This window comes from Macrotis lagotis, chromosome 3 (assembly GCF_037893015.1).
Source record: "Macrotis lagotis isolate mMagLag1 chromosome 3, bilby.v1.9.chrom.fasta, whole genome shotgun sequence".
Lineage (NCBI taxonomy): Eukaryota > Metazoa > Chordata > Mammalia > Peramelemorphia > Peramelidae > Macrotis > Macrotis lagotis.
The window spans coordinates 283,308,816-283,333,522 of NC_133660.1; the positions used below are offsets into that span (position 1 = coordinate 283,308,816).

General features: G+C 52.4%; 1 protein-coding gene across 2 annotated transcripts; it reads right to left on the minus strand.

The window, feature by feature from the left end:
* Positions 1-6,855: 6,855 nt before the first annotated feature.
* Positions 6,856-24,446, minus strand: FRMD8 (FERM domain containing 8). Of its 2 annotated transcripts, XM_074231082.1 has the most exons (12): positions 24,198-24,446; positions 21,940-22,361; positions 21,606-21,681; positions 18,507-18,674; positions 16,581-16,682; positions 15,918-15,976; positions 15,614-15,780; positions 14,645-14,863; positions 14,450-14,573; positions 13,682-13,825; positions 12,591-12,798; positions 6,856-8,809 (listed from the first exon to the last, which is right to left on the minus strand). In XM_074231082.1, the coding sequence occupies exons 3-12, from the start codon at positions 21,679-21,681 to the stop codon at positions 8,691-8,693; spliced, it is 1,386 nt and encodes a 461-aa protein (XP_074087183.1). In that variant the 5' UTR covers positions 21,940-22,361; positions 24,198-24,446; the 3' UTR covers positions 6,856-8,690. The 2 variants fall into 2 exon arrangements, with proteins under 2 accessions (XP_074087183.1, XP_074087184.1); XM_074231083.1 differs by lacking the exon at positions 21,940-22,361.
* Between the last annotated feature and the right edge of the window lie 261 nt (positions 24,447-24,707).

Here is a 24,707-nt window from a genome sequence, read left to right on the forward strand (position 1 = left end):
GTTTGTTTCTCTCTCTCTCTCTCCCCTTTTGCTTTTTACCCTGATTCTCCTTTCACAACATGACGGATATGGGGGAAAATGAATGTTAAAACTATTTTTATATGTAATTGAAACAACATAAATAAAAAAACTAAAAACACCCCATTCTGATCCCATGTCTCAATAGTTTTGGTTTCCTCTGACATCCTATGCCTTTTGTCTTATGTATTTATTCTGAATAGTCCCTAGAGTACTCCAGGGCACCCCCACAATAAGATCTCCAGTTCTTCCTGTCTGAACTTAGAGGGAAGCCTCCATTAGCATCATGGGAAGGAGAGCTATCAGTTGATCAGCCTCCCCCCATACGTGTTGGGTGCTCTGCTGCCCAAGGAGACAAGAAATGGAAGAAGACCCTGAGGTCATGGAGGTGATGCCACGACATGCTTGTGAACTGGATTTGAGGAGGGCTGTGCTAAGTCCCCAGCCTCACTTTCTCCTCCAGAGCCAGCTGGGTCTAGGGGCCAGATAGGAATCAGGACGACTGGAGGTGGCCTGGGATGTGAGGCAATCAGGTGAAGTGACTTGCCCAGTTAGTGCAAAGTTTCAGAGGCTGGATTTGAACTCGGCTTCTCCTGACTGGAGGGCCTGGGCTCTAGCCACAGCACCACTAGCTGCTCCAGAAGACATGGGGATCTAACTCCCCACCGAGGGTTACCCAGTGTGTGGTTGCCCGGGTGGGGTGGTGCAGAGTTCCACCTGCACTTGAGGAAGATCCCTTTGGCCATGTGTGACCACCGGCCTCCAGCTTTGGGAGCCTTTTCTGCTTTTGGACAGTGACACATTTTCCTTTTGTTGAGCTGACAGCTGCCTCTGTAACTTCATGGCAGAAGAGATCTCTGGAGCTGGGCAAGAGCAGCCAAGTGAGATAGCCAGGGCTTCCAGACAAGGCAGTGGCTGGAGGGGCCAAGTCCAACTCCCTCATTTACAGATGGAGAAACTGAGGCCAGGGACTCACCCAAGGCTGCATGAGTAACAAGTGTCAGTGGCATAATTTGAACCCAGGTCTTTTGCGTACCATCCTATTAAAGTAGATTCTGGATGAGAGGGGCCCTGCCTGTTGCCACCATGGGTTACTTCTGGCTTTGCTCTTTGGGGACAAGCAGGACAAATCAAACACATGGGGGAGCTGCATGAGACAGTAAGATAACTTTTGAACTTGGAGCCACAGGCCCTGAATTCTAATGCTGACTAAAGCACTTACTTCTTGTCTGACCCTCAGTAAGTCATTTGGTCTCTGGACCTCAGGCTCCCCATCTGTAAGATGGGGAGGTTCATCTAAATGACCTCTCCATTCCTTTCCAGTTCTGGCCCAGATCTTGCAGACCACATTTTTTCTTTTTCTTTCTTTCTTTCTTTCTTTCTTTCTTTCTTTCTTTCTTTCTTTCTTTCTTTCTTTCTTTCTTTCTTTCTTTCTTTCTTTTTTTTTTTGCAAGACAAATGGGGTTACGTGGCTTGCCCAAGGCCACACAGCTAGGGAATTATGAAGTGTCTGAGACCGGATTTGAATTCAGGTACTCCTGACTCCAGGGCCGGTGCTTTATCCACTGCACCACCTAGCCTCCCCTGCTGACCCTATTTTGCCAGCTCTTCCCATCACATCCCTTTGAGCAATTGCAGATGGCCAGCATGTTCTACAGCTCCCAGTCCCTCCAATGATGCCATTTCCTGTCTGTTATTAATAATGAATCAAAGAGGGTCCCCCTTCGGCATCCAGTCCTGGGAGAGTGGTGTCTATCCTTGCTTCTAAAGGCTCTCCTGCCCCCCCACCTCCTCCCACTCCTGCAGGAAGCCAGGCCAAGAACCGCTCTCTTCTCTGAATGAGGCAATTGTCCATCAGAGCCATTGGGGACCCTGGGAATCATGGAAACTTTGAGGCAGGGGGAGGGCCATGGTCCATTGGTCCATCCTGGAGGTGTGAGCCATCTCAACAACATTCTGGACAGCCCCACCCTCTCCACCCCCACAGGGCCCTGCTTGGCCTGGCCACAGGAACCCATCTGGTTGTGAAATTTAATTTAATTGGACAAACATTTATCCAGTACCTTATTCTGGGCTAGCAGCTGCCTTCAGCTCAAACTCTACCTTCCACAGGTCAGCTTTCCTGGAGCCCCTCCTTGACCCCCCCATGCTTCCCTCTGGGCTTAGCTCCTCTCTGCAGCTGATCTGGTATGTGAGTGTGTGTGCCTACATAACTATACACCTCATACACACATACCTATAGGACCACCTCTCACCCCCATTCAGGGTCTCTGGGTGGCACCAACATCCTGGAGAGGGAAGGTCACATGCTTGGTGGAGGTCCCTCTGGACAGATCTCCAGGGAGGTGACTGATCCCCAGTCCCATCCTGAGTTGAGGACTACTCTTCCTTGAGGAAGAAGAGTGCTTTGGAGAAGGCCCCAGCCTCAAGTTGTATCTTTGGGGGGCTTGGTTCTCTGGCAAGACCCTCCCCCATGCTGATCTGCAAAATCAAGAAGCTTAGTGAAATATGAACAAATGTTTTGTTAACCTGGTTCTGTTTTGCTCTTTCTTGGGGTCAGACTGGAGATTCATCTTTGTTCCTTTTTAGGACGAACTCTGAAGGTGAACACATATTTAATCTAATTTTTATTTTTAAGGCCAAATTCACATTAATCCTTAATACCCTCCCCCCCACATACATTCCCTTACATGTGCTCTCCTTTATGTGTTTGTTATTGGGTGGCACAGACAAGTTCTCCTCATGGAGAGGAAGAGTTGAACAGCTGGGGATTGGGAGGGTCAAGGAAGGCCCCTGTGTGGAAGAGGAGGGTGCCATGGGCCAAGAGGAGGAGGGGGTGCCTGCCCCGATGGGGGCCAGCCTCTATAAAGTCACTGAGGGGTGGGCAATGTCAAGGTTAGCTGCCCGGTGTGATTAAGAGGTTGAAGGAGAACAGTGGGCAACATGGTTGCAAAGGTCTAAGGAGGGCCTTAAAAGCCAGGCTTTGGGGTTTGGGTCTTGCCCATGAGACCCCTCAAGTTTTCTAAGTAAGGAATGAAGTGGTGCAGGGTGGCTCAGGGAGCCATCTTAAACCTTGACGTCCAGAAGGCTAATGATAGATCTGGACAACCAAGGGGCTTACAAAAAGACAGGGAGGCTCAGTAATGGGGGAGAGGGTGTGGAAAACTGTTGGTGGCTACAGGTCCATGGTCCTGGGAATTGAGGGGATGCTTCCCTTTCCCCCCCGAACCCCCCCAGAGATGGCTGGATCACAGACCCGCCCTGCTCTCCCTGGGATGGTTTAATGTCTCTCCTGGCACACTAATTCTGGAGCACCCTATCATGTTCACATTCTCCCCGCCTGAGATCTCCTTTCCCCCCCTCTCCCTCTTCACCCCTTCGCCCGCCTCTGTCCTCCTCAGCCTCCTTACCATCCCCACTGTCTTTCCTTCCCACCCCTTCCAAGTCCTGGTCTAAGCTCACATCAGCTTTGCTACTGTCCCTGCATGGGTCGAATCAGTCTGCTGCCCATGCCCCCTACTCACCATCCCTCTAACTTTCCAGCTGAGACTCCCCTCCCTGGCCAACAGGTTCCTAGAAGTATTGTCTCCCCCGGGTGAATGTGGGTAGAAAGAGAGGTGGAAGGGGGCAGCTTGGTATTGTTAGCTGTAGAAGAGGAAATGACTTCTGAGTGTGATTCCAGATAGCTGTGAGGGAGGGACGGGGCTGGTCCTGGGGAGGCAGAGGCTCTCTAAAGCTGGAAGAAGCAAACAGAGAAGCACTGGGTGGCACAGTGGATAGAGCACCGGTTCTAGAGTCAGGGAGACCTGAGTTAAAATGTGACCTCAGACACTTCCTAGCTGTGTGACCCTGGCCAAGGCATTTCACCCTTTTGGCCTCTGTTTCCTTATCTATTAAATGAGAGGGTTGGCCTTGAACTTCTCTGAAGTCCTCCCTGGCTCTGAATCTTTGTGATCTGGGTGTGTGACCTCAGTGGGGTCTGCGAGTGGGAGCTGGGGGGGCTGGAGTCAGGAAGGGTGTGGTGCTCTCCTGATGACTCCAAGCTGTTCTTCCCAAACCCTCCCCAAGGCTGATCTCACTCCTGGGACAAAGAACAAAGACCCAGCTGCTGCCGCCAGCGTGGGGAGCTCCTGGTGCCGGACACGAAGCATGAGCTCGGGGCCGAAAATAAACCTTCCCCACCCTCCTCATGGGAGTTGGTCCCAGTGAAGCTCTCCAAGGCTCAGCCCAGAATTCAAATCCTGCCCTCTGGGGGGTTTTCCAGCTCCCCTCCCTTCCCCACACCTGGTCCCTTCTCTATCAGATGGCCTTTGTCCATCTGCCCGGTGCCCGCCCTGGTCTCTCCTTCGTTAGAATCCCCTGGGGAAATTTGTGGGGGTGTGGAGCCTAGAAGCACAACTACATCGTGCCCCGTCTTGAATTCAGGAAGGAAGCTGACCTCTGGCTCTTGGCGGTCACTGTAGCTAGACAGAGGTCCGGAGGAAGCTCTGTGTGTGTGTGTGTGTGTGTGTGTGTCTTTGTGTATGTTTGTGTCTGTGTGTGTCTGTGTCTGTGTGTGTGAGTGTGTGTGTATGTGTGTGTGTTTGTGTATGTGTGTCTTTGTGTGTGTGTGTGTCTGTGTGTGTGTGAGTGTGTGTGTGTGTGTGTGTGTCCAGGATTCTATCTCCTGCAAAGAGCTATAGGCTCAGCCTGGGAAAGAACCTTAGAGGCCACTGAGAGCAAAGGAGGAAACCGAGGCTCATAGCCCTTGAAATGCTTGTCCAAGGCCACAGGTTGTCATCCACAGAAGAGACCAGTTTGCTTTCCTGAGGGTTGCAGGACTCTTCCCACTGGACCACCCTGCCTCTAGGAGGCACAGTTGTCAGTCAGGAAAGAACATACTCGCTAATTTTCTTTCTGCCAAGAGACAGGTCTTTCCCTAGGCTCATCCTCATGAGGTCTATCCCCCTCCCCACCTAACTCACCTGTCAGTGATCTCCCAAACCTTCATTTTGGGGGGATATTTTTTGATAATAATAAATGGAACCCAGATATCGCTGGCATGTTTGGCAAGTGCTTTCCACTTCCCCCAATAACCTTGTGAGGTGGTAGAGGGATTAGACTCTACTTCATTCTCAGAGGTTTTCAGGTACCTGTGGGGGCACAGTGCCAAGTGCGGGGGGCTGCTGGATTCTAGTTAGGTCCAACGTTCTATCTACTAAATGGTGCTACCCCCATTTAGCCTCTGCTGGCCTCCGATCTCACACCCGGGCCACCTTCAGGCATCCTGAATGGATGTCCAATAGGGATGGTAACTCAACCTATCCAAAACTGAACACAAGCTCTTTCCCCTGTAAGTCCCAACTCCCATCTCTTACTGTGGAGGGCAACACTCTCCCGCCAGCCCCTCAGACTTGCAACTGAGGAGTTGTCCCTGACTCCTCACCATCTCTCCCTCCCCTTCCTCCATCCAATATGGTGCCAAGGCCTGTCCGCATCACCTCTGTAGCATCTCTCAGATACTCGCTGATGTGTCTCGACTGTAGCAGTTAGTCTCCTCCCACTCCTTCACCTAATCATGTCACCTTTGCCTCCCCCTCCATTCAATAAACTTGTTTCTTCCAAGCCCTGCCATCTCTCCCCTCTGCTCCTTTTCCTAGCCGGATCCCCAGGCTTGGGGCTCATTTCTTCTCCATCTGTGACTCTTGGCTTCCCTCCGTTTCCCACAAGGAGCCTCTTGCTTCCCCTTCATACTCGAGCCTTCTCTGGTTGAGAGTGATGATCTTCTGCCCCAAGGCCAGGGCCTGACGCGGAGTAAATCTTGGCTGATTGGACTTGTCCAACCTGTGTCTCCCCCCCCCCCCCCCAGCACCTAAGCTGGAGGATGGGAGTTGTTTGGTCTTTTTGGTCACAGGGCCTAACAGGTATCTTGTTGAATGAGTAGATAGAAAATACCCATTTCAGAAGTGCAGGCCTGTTATTAGCAGTGTGGTTCAACAAGTCAGTCAATTGGCAAGACTACCGACATTAAGACACTGACCACGTCCACATTCTGGACCACTTGCCTCCACCAGGTATGATATCTGGGGAGTTTCTTTGGTCCTACCCAAGCAAATTCAAGATGAGTCTGGGCCACAAGCTAGCACTGAGCAGCGCTGACCAGCTGTGGGATTGGGACCAAAGTCTGTGTCCTTGGACCTGAACTTCTTCCACCAGGTGGGTGGGCGAGGGTGCTCTGTAAGGATGGGTCTTCAGAGGTTCACGGATTTGAGGAGTTAGGGCTGGAGAGCAGCAGTGAGCAGGCCAATCTCCTAACTTTATAGAGAAGCAAACCCAGACCCAGGAAGGGCACAGATTGAAGATAACCACTGAGGCCATCAGGCCCCTCTCACTGTCTGGTCTCACCCAGAGAATTGAACTTGGAAGGGACCTCATCAATTACCCAACTTCCATGAAAGGAATCCTCCAGAGCACCAACTGCGGCTCTAGATGAGAGGTAAATTGTCATTACTGATGATATGAAGAGGTGGGTGGTCTTCACTATGAACAGGACTGGTGGCCCCTAGATACCCATCACAGAGGCCTGTTTAGAGAGGCCCCAAGCTAGAACCCATTCTTTTCTTCTTGGGTGTAGTCCAAATGGGCAGAGCCCTCTTCTCCACCTCAGGTCTGAGGCAGGGTCTTACCTCAACCTCCAGCCAAAAAAAAAAAAAAGGGTGGGAATAACTGTAGGCCCAGTCAAACACACCGAGGATATGTCTTTTTGGGTTCTCAACTGGCCAATGTCTAAGTGACCCAAGGATCACTATACCTTGGATTCCTGATTAGTGTCTAATAAATTCCCCAAAGTACAATACTCTCATAATTTTGTCACAAACCATTCCAAAATGTGCTAGAACAACCTTTATTATTAAAAGTCATTTATGGAATACAAAAAATTAGTATGTCCATTAAAAAAGAGTAATAATAATTAGTAAAAGAAATACCACTTGTTTCTAAGTAGAGAGAATAAAAGAAAACCCATGAAATAGGTAGCAGAATTCCATCACTGACCCGCATCCCTTCTCCTCCCCAAGAAAGGGCTTGCTCATTTACCAGCATTCCCACTGAGGACCAGTGGGCAGTTTTGCTCACAGGTTGGGCCAGGAAGAAGAGTCTCTGGAAGAACGGACTACCCAGAGAAAGAGCTTCCACAAGTGCCAATGAGGGGGTGAGGGGGGTACCAGGTTCTCCTGGCTCATCTCAAACTCAACAGCTTTGATGTGTTTTTTAAAAGGAGGCAATAAAGTCACATTGGAGATGATCTGAGAGAATAGGAGCCGAGAAACTCTGCCGAGGACACACCTCTGGTCCCTTTTCCCAGCAGCACGAAGGGGACACCAAGTAAAGTCCAGTGGTGACACTTGGCCCTTTCCCGTAACATTTCTTTTTACTATGGGATCGGGATTAGTAGTGACAGGGAAGTCTTGAAAGAAATCCCAAACCCAGTTTTGAGGGTGTGGGGAAAATGTTCTTGCCTCTTGAAAGGTTTGGTCTGTTGGCCTTTTTTGGGGGGGGAGGGGGAAGCAACCAAAACATGATTAGAAAGTAATTTTTTCTGAAATTTATGTGTCTATTCAAATTGTGTTTCAGAGAAAGTGAAGGTGTGGCATTAAGCCGTCTGTCCAGGGTGGGTACAGGCTGGCAGGGAGGAACTCCCTGCTGACCAGCTTGCAAAACAAAACCAGCCAACCTCCCCAGCTGAGCCCAAGGACTGGGTTGTTGTCTCCAACCTAAAGGATGTCCCCGAGCCAGCCGGAGGAAGCCAATTGCTCTTGGCTCAGTGGGGGCCTGGTGCCCTTGAAAGAGGCTCTGGGTAAAGTGCTGGGGTTAAAAGGAGTTCCCAGAAGCCTCTGGTAGAACAAGTAAGGCTATGGGCCGTGGGTGGCACAGCCTCTGCCCAGAAAGCGAAACCTCTATGGGGAAGAACAACAGATTGTTCCTTGGTGAGCAACTGGCATTCCAAACCCACCAGAGTGCCATCAACCCACCCTTGTTTCAGTCTCCTGTCTCGCAGCAGCTGGCGAGCAGAAACATGCCCCAGGAAAGGTTGGGGCCTCCTGGAGGAGGCTGAGAGCAGAGCAGATGTGGAGGGCTGTTCTGTTCTCCCCAGCCATCCGGCAGCGGGGGCGAGAGTTTAGAGCATCATCCGGCAGCAGCCTGGGGGCTGGTTCCTTCCCTTCCAGCAGCCCCAGGAGGGGAGTGTGACAATGTGTTTAGCAGAAGGAATGTGGATGATGCAGATGCCAAGCCTGCCAGGGTCAGAGAGGGGACCTGAACAAGTCTCTGCTGTTCTGATCCCAAACTGGAAAATTCTTTGGCTGCTTTTTCAGGATCCAGCTTGTTCAGACAGTAGGAGGCACTTTGGGGAGGGGGAGGGTACAGAGGCCTACAGACCCAGGCAAGAGAGCAGTGGAGACTCTGCCCAAGCCCAACCTGGGTGGTGGGGCCCCACAATTCAGCCAAGATATCTAAAGCCAAGAACCAAGTTGTCTGGCCCCAGATGCCCATAAGAGGGAAGGAAGTACAGACATAGAGGAATAATTTAGCAGAGCACGAGTCTGTTCCCTGGTCAAGGATGGGACAGACAGGGCTGGTGCCCCAAATCCAGTGCTGGCTTCGGTTCAGGCAGGGGGCTCTGTTCTCTCTGCCCTTCAGCCCTGTTCTAGACTGTCCGTGGGCTGAACTGCGGCATAGGTTGCTGGGCCCAGGGACAGTTGGCGACTGAAGAAGGATGTTGTTCGTTTGGGCTTCACTCGTTTGATCTCCTTGCCTGGAATTGAGAGGGAAGGAAAAAATTTGGCTCAGTGGGGGCTGGGATTGCGACCCCTTTGCTCTGGGCTTCTGTAAACCTATCTTGGTCCTCCCTCCCTCACCCCCTCCTGTCTCAGCTTGGGAAGGAAGGTAGGGGGTCCAGAGAGAATGGGACACTGTCCTACTCTGGGCCAGAGAAGGATTGCCACTGGTCAGGCTTAATTACAGCAGCACCCATGGGGGGCTGTGGTTTTGGTGGAAGCCAAGGTGATTGCAGATGGCATCTGTAAAGGAGAGTTGGCTTTCTAGAAGTTACTTCAAAATACAGGAATAACAGGTCCCTGGCCAAGGATGGAGGATAGCTAACAAGGGGGCAGTTAAAGATATAACTGCCTGGTGAGATCCACAAAATAGAATTAAAAGATTGAAAATGAAAGGGAAGGAAGGAGAAGACTGACTCCATTATACTGAGATTCACCTGGCCCCAAAAGGCCCAGGAAAGCAACCTGCCCAGTGTGCCTGTCCCCTTTCTCCCTCCTGAGATGGATACTGACCCCTTCCAAGCCCCAAACCTTTAGGAGGGGAACCCAACCAATCCCTGATCTACTCTGACACTCTGGCCCAATGATAGTGGGCTGAGCCTGGAGTCAGGAAGACTTGAGCTCCAATTCGGCCCCAGATTCTTAAGAGTTATGTGGTTCACTTGACCCCCTGCCTCAGTTTCCTCAAATGAGGAAAAACATGAGAAAAAAATGAGAATAGCAGCACCTCCTACAAATGAGAGAATGTCAGTAAAGTGCTTAGCCTACCATAGGTGCTTCATAAATAGTCCCTTGCTTCCTCCTGTCCTAATAAAATTCTCATCTTCAGATTTATAAATACACAAAGGACAGCTAACATCCAAGATGAAGGAGAGGCCCTAATGCAAGAGAGGCCTCAGGGAGCCTTAAAGGGATGATATGTCTGTGACCATGGCTCTAGAAAGGTCTGTCTTCTGAAGAAGGGGGGCAGACACAGAGAAGACCCACCCCCCCCCGTTTGAGGAGCACAGTAGGTCTTCAGTGAAGGCCTGCAGAAGGTGGATGGGAGAAGAGCATAAAGAGAAGCACTAATTATCCTCTATGTCCCCCAGACACTGAAGCAGAGGGGACAGATGAAAAGACAGGGACAAGTCTAGAACTTGGGCACGGCTTGGGGGGGGTGGGGAACACCTCATTGTCCAGATAGCTGCCGAGACCATCCCTCTGCCTTAAGCAGACAGGGTTTTCCCTTCATGAAAATTTTACCCTTCAAAAGACAGAACCAACACCCAAAGCTGATGCTGAGCTCCTCTGCCTGCATCTCATGTGGACCTGGTGGTGTTCCTCATCTTCCTCAGTGGAGGAAAGCTTCCTGAGGGCAGGGCCCGTTTGTGCTTCTTTAGTGCCTCTCATAGGGCCTCGTGCACAGTAGCTTACTAAACGCTGCTTGAATCACTGTTTCACCAATAAGAGGGACTGATGGCTCGGACTGGGGGATAAAATGGCTCCTCCATCTTAGAATTTGGGAGAGTGCAGCAGAGTCCACCATGGGTTCAAAAGAGATGGGGGGAGGTTGGATTCCTGAGGATCATCTCAGGAGGGCGGGAAGCCCTCAGGAATGAAGTTCTAATGATAAGAAGAGAAATCAAGATAATCAGAAGGAAAAGGGGACGGAAGGAAGGAGAGTTACCTAGAGACTTCTGGAGACAAATGGGAATTATTAACCAATCCAGGTTTTTCTAAAAGACAGGATCAGGGAATCTTTTAGGGGAAATTCAGTGATTTGTTATTTGTTAAGTGAAAGGTGAGCCACTGAGGACAGATGGCTCTGACTTAAGAAGAGATAGGAGGCAAGGGCTGAGGCCGGTGTGGTGACTGGGACCTGGCCAAAGACTCAGGAGCAGTCAGATGAGAGAAGGCTTCAGTTCGGAGGCTCACAGGGGAGTCCCACCCAAATGAACAGCAAAGCACCATTCCAAGGCCCCTTGTAAGGGGGACTGTCAGTTGGGCCCTCGCAGTGGCCAGAGCAACAGCCTCCTGTGTGGCAGATATTCCTGAATAAACCAAAGGCTTCAAAGTCAGAGTGAGGCTGAATTTGCACACTTCCCTGGCAGGTTTTTACAAGCATGGTGACATTGAGGTTAGAAAGTGACCCAGGGGCGGCTAGGTGGTGTAGTGGATAAAGCACCGGCCCTGGAGTCAAGAGTACCTGGGTTCAAATCTGGTCTTAGACACTTAATAATTACCTAGCTGTGTGGCCTTGAGCAAGCCACTTAACCCCATTTGCCTTGCAAAAAACTAACTAACTAAATTAAATTAAATTAAAAAAACAAAACACAAAACAGGGTCCAAAGTGTGAAGACCCAGAGATACCTGAGGCTGGGAGGGAAAGTGAAGAGGAGGACCAATGAGGCAGAGATTTTGTTTGAGTTTGAAAAGGTGGGCTAGTGCCAGCTCAGGGCAGAGAGGATGAAGGAGGTGAGCAGAGCGGCTGAAGGCTCATTTTGCTGTCAAGAGAACAGACGTGACTAATTGGGAGCTGCTCCTCAACACAAGTCTATGGTGATGGGAAGAAGGTCAATGGCCATCAAAGAGCTTAGAGGACAGACAGGGATGAAAGAACTGACCGAGGCAACTGCCGAGAGAGACTGAGCTTGGCCCAGGCCTGGGTGAGAGTCTGCAATATGCCATTTAAGGCATCAGGGGCAACTAGAAAGTTATGAAGAACTGGCATCAGGACCAGAGCAGACCAGACTGACCTCATTTCTAATTTTGTGACAAGATCATTAAGATTGGCAACTCAAAAGACCACAACAGAGAAGGCATTTATCTGCATTCTGGCAAAATATCACGTCTCTCATGTAATTAAATGTGTGTCTGTGCAGCGAGGATGGGGAGAGAGAAAAAGAGAGAGAAGCCAGGCCAGTGTGGTCAGGCTGAATGACCAGTCCCGGGGGCAGCAGGGCAAGGCTTCATTCTCTAGTCTCTACGTGTGTAGAGGGTCTGAGCTTGACTTGGACAGAAGCCTAGGAGGTTGACACACTCTTCTAACCCGCAGCTGCCACAAAGCTGTAGGGAATGGTCACCCTATTAGATGACAGAATTCAAAAAGGCCAAAACACCAGGCAGCATCTACTAGAATGATGCTGAATAGAGGTAAATGGAAATCCTTCTTCTTGGGCTTCCCAATACAGCATGGGGGTGGGGAGGTATGATGGGACAGCCAAGGCTCGAAGAGTAACAGTCAAGAATGAAAATGTAGGTTGCAAGAAGAGACTGGCATGACTAGGCCCCTCTGCGTGTGTCAGACGGACTCTGGACATTCACTGGGTGTCCTATTTTAGAGAAGCCATTGACAGAGAAGGCAGAGCAGATGATGAGTCCTTAAATGGTGCTACTGGAAGACTGGGAAAGTTTATGTGGCAGAAGAGAAGATGGGCGGGGGGAGAAATGGCAAAGGGATCAGAGGGAGGGGGGCTGCTCTGCTTGGTCTCCAGAGGTCAGAGTTCAATGGAGGAACACTGTGAAGAGGTCTTGGCCTTGGTATATTAAGCTTGAGACTGAACCCTTATGTGTAGCTAACAAAAGCTGAAGAACATCAGGGATTGACTCAAAATTCAGGTGTGTGGCTTCCTCTACCTCCAATCAAAGGCTGCATGTCCACTTGCTAGTGGGCTGTGCAGAGACCTGGTTTGGGCCTCTGAGTGCTCAGATGGCTCCATCATCCCTCTGGCTCCAGAGCCTTGGATCAGGTTTTCTTCTTGTTGGGAAGCCACTCACCATCATCCACATAGTCGATGGTGGCCAGGTGCTGAATTCGGCTGCAGACCACACTGCTCTGCCTCCGAAGCTTGTGGCGCTGAGAGGTGGTGGGAGGCTGTGGGCCGGGGACAGCCGTGGGGCTGACCTTTGTCTCCTGGCCTGGCACAGGCTCCTTGGCTAGGCTCAGCTCGATACAGTACTCGATGAGGCCACTCATCAGCTCTGCCTAGGAAAGCCAAAGAATGGAGATGATAAAAGAGCGCCAGCGTCACCTTCTGATGAACTGTGGGAGGTGGGGGACCAAGCTAATGACTCCAACCTAGATGGGCCTTGGGAAGTCTAGAGGAGACCAAGCTCTGCAAAAGGTGCCACTCAGAGCTCTGCAAGGCTGTGGCCATCCCTGCATGAAGGGTACTGTGAGACAGAGGACAGATGGAGCTGCCCCTGCTCTGGGAGGGGAGGCTCGATCATTTCATCACTATTCACAGGGTTCTATAGTTAGGCAACCTTGGTTGTAAATCCAAGTATAAATGAGTTTGACCACCACTGTCTACGGAGAGGGGGACTGAGGAGCAACACAGGACAAACACGATCATGAAAGGATGGAATAACTCCCTAAAACCTCCCCAAAGGTCTTCTGTCGTGCCCTGCTCCCTGTGGAGTTTGGATTCTTTCCTGGGTTCTGAAGGAGTCACTTCCACTTTCAAAACAGCCAAAAGGCTGGAGCAGGGCAAGGAGCTGAGGACTGGGGCCCCCAACAATCCAGGGCTCCTGGGGAGAGGTGGCAAGGGAGGTACCAAGCTAGACTTTCATGGGCTGCCCACAATATGCACACAATGACCAGAGCCCTGGCCTGGCTCAACCTTCCTCTTGGCCTGTGGGCAGGCCACTGGCAGTAGAGTCCTGGACATCACAGCCACCAGGCTGGATTCCTGACCCCAGATCTATATATGCTGACCCATCAAAGTTCTCTCCTGGATTGGGGGGGCGTGCTCAGACAACTGGAGCTGATGCCAGCCAGTGGAGGTCACCTTGGTGTAGACTGTCTCAGCCCAGGGAAGAACTTGAGGCTCTGGGTTCAAATCCTAATCTGGCCTTTGGGACATTACCTGCTTGGAGTAGACCTTCAGCAGCTTGTTGACAGGTGTGCCCTCGCTCTCCCCATCAAACTCCAGCCATAGGATGGGCTCATCGTCTCCAGAGCAGGTGTAGTCCCAGGAGAGCTCTTGGAAGCGCAGGCCCAGGAGTACGTGCTGCCAACAGGAAGGGGAGGGAAGGGTCAGAGGGGAGGGGCCATTGACCAGGGAGACCATGGGATGACAGAAGGACTCAGGAAAAGGCCAATGCCAGGGGCAGGATGAAAATCTGCAATCACAGTCCATCAGCTAACAGAAATGAGAGGATTCTCTAATCTGGGAGCTCTGAGATTCCCCATGGAAGCCTTCTCTCAGACCCAGGGAAGGGTCTTGGGGTGGTGAGAACAAGGACAGCAAAGGAAGAAGAGGTGGGGAGATGGGCAAAGGGACCTTGCTCCTGAGTCTACACTATCCCTCTGTGAGAGAAACCATCAAGGTCGAGGAACTGATTTGGAGCCATACCAAACTGCCAAGGGCTTTGCATATGACCTCCTGTAGTCCCACAATCATCCTAGGAGGTCAATGCTCCCCACTTTATGGAGAAGAAAACTGAGGCACTGGGAGAAATCAAGGCCTACTAAGTGTCATATAGAACCCAGCACTGTCCACTGCCCTGGTACAATGGGCAGAGCAAATGTGAGTCACTTTGTAAACTGTGCCTGGAGAAGGTGTCTCCTCAGGTCCACTCCACATCCTGATGAGACCCCCAGGATATCCAGAGTGGGCTCCAGCAGACCATACCTTCTCCTTGAGGTCGATGACATGGACGCCCTCTAGGTTGATGGCCACAGTCACGGGCTTGCGCCCACCCCGGTGCAGGAAGCCCTGGGCTGGCTTGTCAACCTCACCACTGAAGAATGCACACCTGGGGACACAGGGGTGGTCGTGGTTAGGCTCAGGCATTGCTGGCTCAGAAAGCCCCCTCCCCACACTCACCCATAATAGGGCAGCTCATGGCACTTGTGTAGGTAGGCCCGGTAATGCCTGGTGAGCAGCTCTGCCTCTGGGCCTGCCACCTCTTCCTTCACCTCCTGATAGGCACTCAACAGGCCCTGCTCCCCTGATACCAGCCGGGGACCCCGGTTCCGGAAGGCTGTGAAGAGGCCGTGAGATCGCTTGCAGAGATGGGCAGGTAGGAAGGAGTCGAGCTTCTCTCTAGAAGGCAAGATGGGCAACATCAGGGGCACATGTGGCCTCATGTGCAGCCTCACTAAGGGAGCAAAGCCCCAGAGCCCCACAGGGAGCAGCTCTTGGCCTCTGGGGGTCAAGTTGAGGGCACTGGTTCTGGTGCAGTCTCTTTCCCACCTGGGGAAATGACCCCTGGCAGGTGCCAGGAGGAGAAGGCCTTCTGAACATCTTGTTCTTTTTTGGGTCGGTCCCTACTTAGAAAGTGTCTCATAAGGGGTGGGCTCTGGGGATCTGGCTAGTGCTCTGCAGACAGGAAGTAGATGGCTCCTTAGGGGGAGAGGACTGGAGAAGGCCTGAACTTCTGGGCAGCCCCAAGGGTTTAGAGAGAACAGGGCTGGACAAGCAGGTCACCTTCGGAGGTCCAATGTCCCTCCCTGAGCCGGCTTGGCCTTGGAACCTCAGGTCTGTATTAACTCGAGGACATAGATAACCCCTCAGTCCATGAGTGTGTCGGGGCAGGGGGTCCAGGGCTTAGCGAGGGCCTGATCCTGCCTCCCTCAGAACATTGGGGTTTAAGCTCTGGGGTGGCCGCTCCCTTGCTGGGCTCTCCTCTCTGAGCCTCCTGCCTCACCTCGGTGAGACTGCTCCAGCAGTCTTTCTGGGAAGCTGGGGGACCCCTTTCCTCACAATGTTTTTTAAATACAAGAAGGCTACGTTAAGAGAAAGGTGAATATGCCTTCCCCTCCCCCAGTTCATGGAGTCCTGCTCGGGCCTTACTTTACGGCACACACCGTCTGCTGGCCTTGGCGGTAAGGGCCCAGTTCTAGCCGGCACACCAGGGCCCCAAGCTTCTCACAGTCCTCCACATCACAGGGATAGCGCACTTCCAACACATTGAACTTGGCCTCTTCATACAAGAGCCTCAAGATGTCCTCATTATTGACCTAGGAGGCAAAAGGCCCTCAGACAGAGGCCTGGCCTGGGAGGCCTGAGCAGGACCATGGGACCTGTAAAGGATGGAGGGAGATGGGAGAGAGGGCAGAGACAGCAAGTGCCCCGGAGCGGGGGGTCCTCTCCTCACCTGCAACTCCTTCCGCTTTGGAAAGAAGACATTCCTTCGGAACTGCAGAGAAGGTTCATCTGGGGACAGAGAGGAGACAGGTTGGCCCAGTCTAGCCTGGCACACCTCCTTGCTCCTGGGCTCCCCCGATGCCCCAGATCTTCATCCAGCCTTGTTTCTCTTGTTCTGCCTTCACTCCCATCCTACATTCCTGCCTCACGTGCCATATTTTGAGTGGACTCATCAGGACACTAGAGAGAAGCTCTTTCCAAGGCTCACCTTTAAGTAGAGGGAAGGGATGATGGCAAGGCATTCACATCACCTGTCAGCCGTAGTGACATAGGCTGGCTGGGTGGTAGAGCCTCCAGGAGGCTTCTGCTCCTTTCAGACCTGTTCTGTCAAACCCAGCCTGATGAGGTAAGAGTCCAGCTGAGACCTAGCTGGCCAGCCGCTGGTCAGCAGAATGGCATGCAACAAGGCCAGGACTTTATGGCTACAGGTACCATGACATGCTCAGGCTTTAATCAGGTGAAAGTCAACATTTTCCCTCTGATTCCATGATTAGAGAAGAGGACTTATCTAAATAGGAACCTGCCCCTGCTAACCAGAAATGGAAAAAGGAGGGGAGAAGCGGGGAGGGCAAAGAAGAGTCCCAGGGTTGCAAGAAAGAAAAGTGCTACAGACCCACAACGATGTCATCCTCTGAGGCATCCGTGAAGCGAAACAGCAGGTCCGGCCACTGTCGGCACACCTTGTATGGCTGGTGTTTGGGCTTCAGCTGCACCTCTGCCAAAGGAAAGGGTGGAGAAGGTGCCTTGGGAGGGGCTCTGATTCCTCAGGATACCCCCAACAAGGCTGAGCCATAGGGAGAGCAGGACTGGGCCGCTGCTTAGGCTGCCATGGGGGTCCAGGCTGAGCCCAGCCCAGCAAGGCTCCTCTCTGCAGAAACCAAAGGTCAAGTGGGCCTACATTAAGTATATGAGCCTCCAACCTCCCTCTTCTGAGGGCTTCGCTACACTGTTCTTGTCCTTGATTTACAGAGACTGTCCTCCAGAATCTGAGTACAGTGGAAAGGGTCCTGGACTTAAAATGAGAGCAATGATGGGGTCTGGATCCCATTGCCGCCTCTATCCCAGCATGTAAGTTCTTGGGTCTCAGTTTCCTCCTTAGGAAAACAAGGAGCACAAACTCAATGGCCTCTGGGGCTCTTCTCGGCCTATGAGCCTGTGATCCCCAGGAGTGTCTCCAGCACTTCCACACTGCTCCCCTCATTTTACTCTGCAGTACTTCTCCAAGCGACCCCTTCCATCTTCCTCCCCCAGCTGTCCCCATCCAGACCCTCAGCTCTGATTCCCCCCCGGCTTCATGTCTCTGATCTGCCCTCCTCAGCACCAGTGGCCTTCAGCAAGAGCATCAAGAAAGAAAATCAAAGTTTGAATTTGAGTTTACGGTTCACAGCAGCCCAAAGACCCCTAATGGACCTGGCTTTCAAATGGGGGGATTATGTGAGCCATCTCCCTTGAGGGGCATGCAAGGAACCCTTCCCTAGGCCCCAGATAGCCAGGCATACTTTCTCCAGCACCATCAGCTGCCATTCTCCTAGGGTACCAATGGAGAAACTGAGTCTGAGAGAAGCAAAGGGAACTGCTCAAGGCCATATATCATAACCAAGGATTTGAACCCACGTCTTTGGACACCAAAACCAGAAATAACAGGAAAAAGGCTCCTGCTTCCAAAGGCTCAGGCCTGGTTTGGTCCTTATAACACAAAAGGGCTCTTGTTCTCATTACCCCCATCTTAAGGATGAGGAGCCTGAGGCTGACAGAGATCAGGTATCTCAGGTCACTCTTTCTAGGCCTGGCAGATCAGTGGTGTGGAGGTGGTGTCAGATCCACAGGGCACAGCACACGTTCTTTGTCCTGCCCACCCCCCCCAACGTAGGAAGTAAGGGAAAAAACTAACATGTGGAGTCTGACACTTCCAGACTGTTGGGAGGCTTGGAGACCCAAGTCTGGAAAGTCCTTTGCCCTCCCTAAAGGGGCCCACAATGCCAGTGAACTTCACTGATGCCGGTGATCTCCACTGGTGCCAGTGATCTTCACTGATGCATGCCCAGTTTCCACTTGGACAGTTGGGGAGCTGTCGATCCCCCCACTCTGGTGCTTCTTCTTGTCTCCCCCATCCCCCTCTTTAAGTCGCTGAGTCCTCTGGAAATGGTGATTCTTTACTCAGCCACATTGGGCTTCATCCCTGGGTCCAAACTCATGCACCTTCTGCTCATCTCCCTGCTCCCCTTGTAACCTTGGTGGGGGTGTGGGGGGACCTGCAAAGCCTTCCTGGTTAGCTGATTTACCAAGTTCTCCACTGGAGGCTGTGAAAACCACCTCCATGCACAACATTTTGCTTCCAAAAATAGCTCTTCCAATGTTTCAGTTCATAGCATCATGGGTCTAGAGTCTGAGGGACCCTTCCCTTCATTTTACAGGCCCAGAATGACTAGGGAGTCCCAGGTAGTGAATGTCAGAGGTAGGATTTGAATACAGACCCACTGATTCCAAAGTCAGCCCCCTTTGAACTGCACCCAGATGGCTTTGCCCTAAGGGTCCTTACCAAGTAAGGGTGAGATGAGCCAAAGGGCAAAGGCCTCCATGGCAATGTCAGGGAGCTGCAGGGCCTCCCGGATGGTGCGGTGAAGGTCCTGGGCGGTGACAGAGGCTACATTCTCCATGGCCAGGGGCAGCACTGTGTCATCCATGAGGTACACAAGCACGTCAGCTGCTGTAACACAGATGAAGGCCAAGCTGCCATGGCTCTGACCTCTGCCCCATGACTGCCCATGTGGCTTATGGGCAATGGAGCCTTGGAGACCCAGAGGGAAGTCTCTTCTCCATGGGGACCTGCTAAGCTGAGACGGTGCTGAGCTCAGCACCCCTCTCCAGGATGGCCAACCCCTGCCAAATACCCCAGGGAAACAGGCATCCTTCTGGCCACAAGGTGTCTGAACCAGCCTGCAAACCTAAACCAGATATTATCTTCATAGGCTTCCAGGGATTGGGCCTCAGAACCCAAGAGCTCCCTGCCCAATCAGGCAGGTTAAGATCTCCCAGGGGTCAGCATGGTGGTGGGGAGGAAAAGACAGGATGCACTGAGATGGAGTGGAAAGAACCCTGGGCGAAGGCTCATCTCCATCACAGCCTCATTCCCTTCTTAGCAGGACCCTAGAGGAGACGGGAGGGGCTGTGGCAGAGGGCCATATGAAGGCACGGACTGGGAGAGCAGCAGGGGAGCTCTGTGGTTCTCCCTGCCCCCTAATCTCCATCCACCAGCCCGGCCTTGGATCTTGCTGCTGGGTCTTTCACAGTTCAGTCAAGAATTACTTTCCGTGAGAAGCCCTTACTGATTTCTGCAGCTGCTTCCCCCCACCACCAAATCATCTTCATTTCCTCTCTCCATCTGTACTTGAGAAAGGGGGAAGCCTCCTGAGGGTAGCCCTGGATTCATTTCTGTCTCTGTGGCTAGCATGGGGCTTTGCATACAGAGGGGGCCTCATAAATGCTGGCTCAATGATCGAAGTGCAAAGGCATCTCTTTGAGTCCTGGCCTGATGTCCGTTGGGCTGTGAGCCTGGGCAAAGCTTTGAACTTTCCTGGGCCTCAGTTTACTCCTCTGGAAAAGGAGGACACTTGCATTCCCTACCACAGAACAAAGAGATGGCTTTTTAAGGCTTCCACTAGCACAGCCACACCCCAGCTCTACCCTCACTAGCTGGGCAACCTCAGGCAAATCCACTACCACCCCCAGCTTTCATCTCCTCCTTTATAAAAACCATGACTGATGTTAAGGGTCACTGATGGAGGGGCTGTGGGAAGACAGCCCAAGGCCTGTAGTCCTGGGAGAGCTGGCCCCCACCCCCAATTCTGGCAAATTCTCTGGTGTCACACTAGAATTGTGCAGTCCATTTGCTTGCTGATGCTACTCTGAGTTCCTGCCCCAGGCTGCCAGCAATGGAGGGGGGCACAGGGCAGGAGAGCCAGCCGCAAACAAGAGGCCTCCTCAGGGGAGGGCTCTGCAAACTGGGAGAACGGAATTGGTGCTCTAAAAACTAGAAATTTGGAGAAGTGCACAGTTAGGGGATACCAGCCGGTAGGCCTAAGGGTAGAAGACCCAGATCCCTGTGGTGGGGGGCCATGAAGCTCAGAGACCCTCAGGAGGATCTGGCCTGGCTGCCTGTCCCAAGGGTTTGATCTCCCCTCTAGGGAGGGTTCCGGGGGTGGGTAGAATGGGAAGGAAGAAACGCTAAGTATTTCACATCATCCCAGTCACGTCCAGTGGTAAATAGGAAGTCTGTTTAGTCTATTTGGCCTTCATAGCCCTTCCTCACCTTCCCAGGCTCCCTACACCACTCTCCCCACCACATCCTCTACCCTCTCCCAACTCAGGCCTGGAAGAGTCTCCCTCTTGTACTCCCACCTCCTCTCAGCTAAATTCCCACCTTCTAGAGAAAACCATCCCCAGCCCCCTCAATTCCGGGGTCTTTCCTCCTCATGTTTAGTTTTCTTTCCCAGGTTCCTCTGACCTAACCCAATGGGGGCCTGGTCCACTTGAGGTCCAGTGGCCTTGGACCAGAGTCACAAGCCAGGCTAATAAGGGGAGGCCATAACGAGCCCCCTGGGAGCCCTGAAGCTCCCTAAGACGGGGTGAGCCACAGGAAGAACAGAGGCCTGGGGGCAGGCGTTTCAGCCAGTCCCAAGTGCCTGTACATAGCCCTGGCCACTGATCCTGGCCAAACCTGGACTGTTTGACCACCAAGTCAAGCTCCCAAAGGGCCCAGGGAGATTTAAGTTCAAAAACTTAGGAGTGTTGCAAGATGTGTGGGGAGCCCCGCAGTGCCCTCCCTTCCCTGGCAAAGTGGACACTTGGCACCTCTTGGGACCTTAAGTCAGTCCCCCACCTGGGCCTCAGGTTCCTCCACAGAATGTGGAGCCTGGATGGCCTTGAAGGGCTTTCCTGCTCCTTGACCCTAGGATGACGTCCCTATAAAATCCCTGTTTGTGAATCAAGGGAAGAAAACCTTGGCGAGGTCAGGAGGGTCGGGGAAAGCCAGCTTCTCCTACACGGACAGGGCAGGATGGATGGGACCAGGCCGACTGGGGCTCCCAAACCACCGCCGGGGGAGTCGAACAAAGGGGGGCTCTGGGGAGCTGGGCTTGGGGTTGCGGGGGGGAAGAGACCCAGGGCCAGGGCCCCACATGTGGAGCCACATTTCCCAGCCTTGTGAAGCCCCTCAAGGCTCCCAGAGGACACTGTCTACTGGCACATCAGAGATGACCTGGGACTCCCTGGGGGTCGGTCTGGAAGAAGCGCCTGAATGGACCTTCAAATCTCACCATAACAAGGATGATGATGATGATGATGGTGAGAGCCCGCCCCCCAATGCCCTGTGTTTTAAAGGTTTCCAGTTTGTCTGAGAACTTCCTGGGAGGGCGAAAGGGAAGTGACTGGCCCAGGGTCTCACAGTGCCTAAGTCTGAGGCAGGCTACAGCTTAGGTCAAGCAATCGATCCTTATGAAACCCCACCAGCAGCCAAGTCCAGGGCCCCCCCAGCCCCCTCTGGGGGGCCGGCTCTCCCCCGCCCAACCTCTCCCCTCCCCCACCCCGGATCCCGAGCCCCCCAGGGAGGGCGACCCCCCAAGCCCCGAAGAGCACCCACCTCGGGCTCCCACGGAGGACACGCTGCTGCGCTGGGAGCGCTCCGAGGGGCCCGGGCCCCCCTCGCTGCAGTCCATCTGCGGGAAGAGGGGCGGGGTCACGGGGTCAACAATGGACAGAGGCGCCCCCTCCGGCCGGCCCCCGGCCTGGGGGTGCAGCGAGGGAGGGGCCTGGGGGAGGGGTGGGCCCGGAGCCCAGCTGGGGGAAGTGGGGGGTCAGAGTGGGGGCGGGGAGAGGCCAGCTCGGCCCCGGTGGAAGCGGCAGCCGAGGGCTGAGCAGCCGAGCTCGGGGTCGGGGCTCCCCGCGGCTGCCCCGGGCCCCCCAACCCTCCTCACCTCCAATCAGAGCCGGCGACTCCGCTTTCCCCGAAGGGTCCGGAGCAGGAAGCGCCAAGCCCCGCGGCTCCCGCCCCCTCGGCTCAAGAGAGCCAATGGGAGGCCAGAGCCGCCGCGCGTGCGCATCCCCGCGGCGCCTTCGGCTTGGGGCCCGCCCCTTCGCCCGCCCACGTGGTGCTGGCCGCGGGGCGCCGGCCTGGAGCCTGTGGAGCCCCCCGGGACACAGAGACCCCCGGGCGAGTGGCTGCCGCGCTAGTGGGCATGTTTCTTTTGTGCTTCGCCCTGGAAGAAGCCCGGGACAGCCGGGAGCGGAGGCCGGACGGGCCGGGAGCCAGGCGGCTGGGCTAAGGCCCCGGCCTCACCTCCTCCTCCGGGGCCTCCTGGGACCAGTGGCCAGATAGGCAGCAGGACTGCAGGTGACCCTGAATGTGGGAAGAATGGGGCAGAAGTGATTTGCCCAGGGTCACACAATGAGCAGGAATCAAGTGCCCGTCCTCCTGACTCCCAAGGCCACCGCGGCGCCAGCAGCTGCCCACCAGGCCCGTGGCTTGGGAAGGGCCTCATGGAACAACAGTTCTAGGCACCCAATGAATAGTTCTAGTCTGTCTCCTACTGTCCTGGAGCCTCTATTCCACCATGACCAGTTAAAGGAGTATGGCCCTAGGCAACCAAGGAAGCCAAATTGTGGAACCTCCCAGTGGGACCAAGGAGAGAACTGTTTTGTCCTTCCCTGCAGCAGAAGGCCCATTGACCTGATTATTCTAACAGAGGGAGAGGAAGACAGTGAGCCCCATGGGCAACCGTCAGATGTCCAGGCCTTGAGCCTGCTGGATGACTGAGGCATCACTCAGTGGGCAGCATGCTGGGTCTAGGCTGGTTAGAGGTACCTGGCCTGTCCCTGAATGACTCACTCCAAGTCCTGTAACACTACAGTCTCCAGGAACCAAGACTGAGGATCGCTGAGAAGGCAACAAAGAGGTACAGAGTGGGTAGGCTGCACCACATGACTATGAACTCCAAGGAAGAGCCAGAATTAAGGATGTCACTGAAAAAGCATATTATCTCAAAGGAAGATGAGTTGGTCATGTGGCAAGATGGGCCTCAGCGGAGCCCCAGCAATGTCAAGAGAAGACAAGCCCCCACCCTCCCAGCGACGTTGGGCGGATCCTTGTGTCAAACTCATTGAAGGACATGGATGAGTGTTAACCAAGACAAGCAGGCCAAGGCTACAGTCTGCATCAAGTTGAATGGAAAATCAGAGTATATTAGCTATAGTGAGTCAGTGTTTATATAGGTCTTTGACACATATCTCTTTGATTATCTGATTGACTTTGGGAGGCTTGGAAAGATACTGCCAATGAAGTCTAGACTTGAAGGAGAGGAAAGGACTAGTCTGGATCACATTTCAAACATTGTGCCTGTGACAGAAAAGCTCATTAATTTTTAACATGAAGATTCTGGGGATACAAATCACAGAACATCAGAATCTCCAGAATTATGGGTGAACCAAAATATGCATGATGAGAGAAATATGCAGGATGCAGCCCATAACCAGTCATATTGCCATATGACTTAGGCATAGGGAGTGGTATAAAGGCATACATTTTCTAGCTGATGATCAGAAAAGGAGTTACACTGATCACGAACGCATAAGGACAGACAGACAGTCTGGGTGCTACCTGGACAGTCACAAGCTAAAAGATCTAGAGGAAAACTTCCAATGTCTCGAGTAGGTCTTCTAAGAATTTCTGAGAGGATATGGACAAGAATCACATAGGATTAAAAATAAAAAAAAAGCAAGGATGAAAGCAAACAGATAAGTCAAAGGAGATGAGTGGTTTTCAAAAGAATTGCATACCATCAGCCACCAAATGAAAGGCCTCCAAGATAATAAAAATAAGAGATGTTTAAATTAAAACAACCTAAAGTTTCATTTCATACCTCTCAAGATAAGAAAAATGATCAAAGGTGTTAGTAGTCAATACTGAAGGACTATGGGAAGAGAGACTTGATTACGTTGCTTCAGTATCATCCTTATAGGAAATAATTTTTAATTGTGTGAGAAAACTCATTCCATTGTTAATGGAAAACACTTAATAAATGTTGATTGACTACTACTGAACTTTTGAGTTAAAAGATAGTCCCTCTATGCACCAAGAAATTCAGAGCAGCCCTTTTTTTGTGGTAGCAAAAACAAGAAAGAGTAGATGTCCACTGATTGAGGGATGGGGAACAGGATAGATATGCCTATGTCATACCTATTATTGTTCCTGTTTCCCCACATGTTCAGGAAGGAGTTCTGAATTGTTCCAGTATATTGATAGTCAAGAAACAGGAATCTTGGAAACCTGGGGCAAAAGACAGTCATTCTTGTCTGGAAGTTGCTGGCTGGACTAGATGAACTTCTCTCTTCCTTCCACAGGAAAAGTCATTCTCTCTCCTATCATCTTCCAGTGGATGGATGAATACTGAGGATATACCTAGAAGGGAGATCCTTGTCTCTGTTTTCAGCTCCCTAGCCCCATGAAAGCTCTCATTGTACACACTGAATTACCTCACCGAACAATCTATGAGGTAAATGGTATCTTCAGAGGTAGGATGAAGTCAATCAATCCTAATGGAAACCAAGCCTGGGAAAGTCTTGGATATTGGCCTTCAGTTAAGAGGAGACTGCAGGCTCAGGTTGTGGGAATAAAACTATGGAGGGAACCCTTGGGGTGAGGGATTAGGAGAAGACTTGGAGGTGAGCCCCATTCCTCTATTGATAA

Bases quoted from the DNA above. Each gene is read 5' to 3' on its own strand.
- FRMD8 (XM_074231083.1), bottom strand. From the start codon at position 21,681: ATGGACTGCAGCGAGGGGGGCCCGGGCCCCTCGGAGCGCTCCCAGCGC. The intron at 16,683-18,506 runs GTAAGGACCCTT...TTCCTTTGGCAG, and splicing joins GCTCATCTCACCCTTACTTG to AGGTGCAGCTGAAGCCCAAA. The intron at 8,810-12,590 runs GTGAGTGGCTTC...TCTCAATTCCAG, and splicing joins CATCGACTATGTGGATGATG to GCAAGGAGATCAAACGAGTG.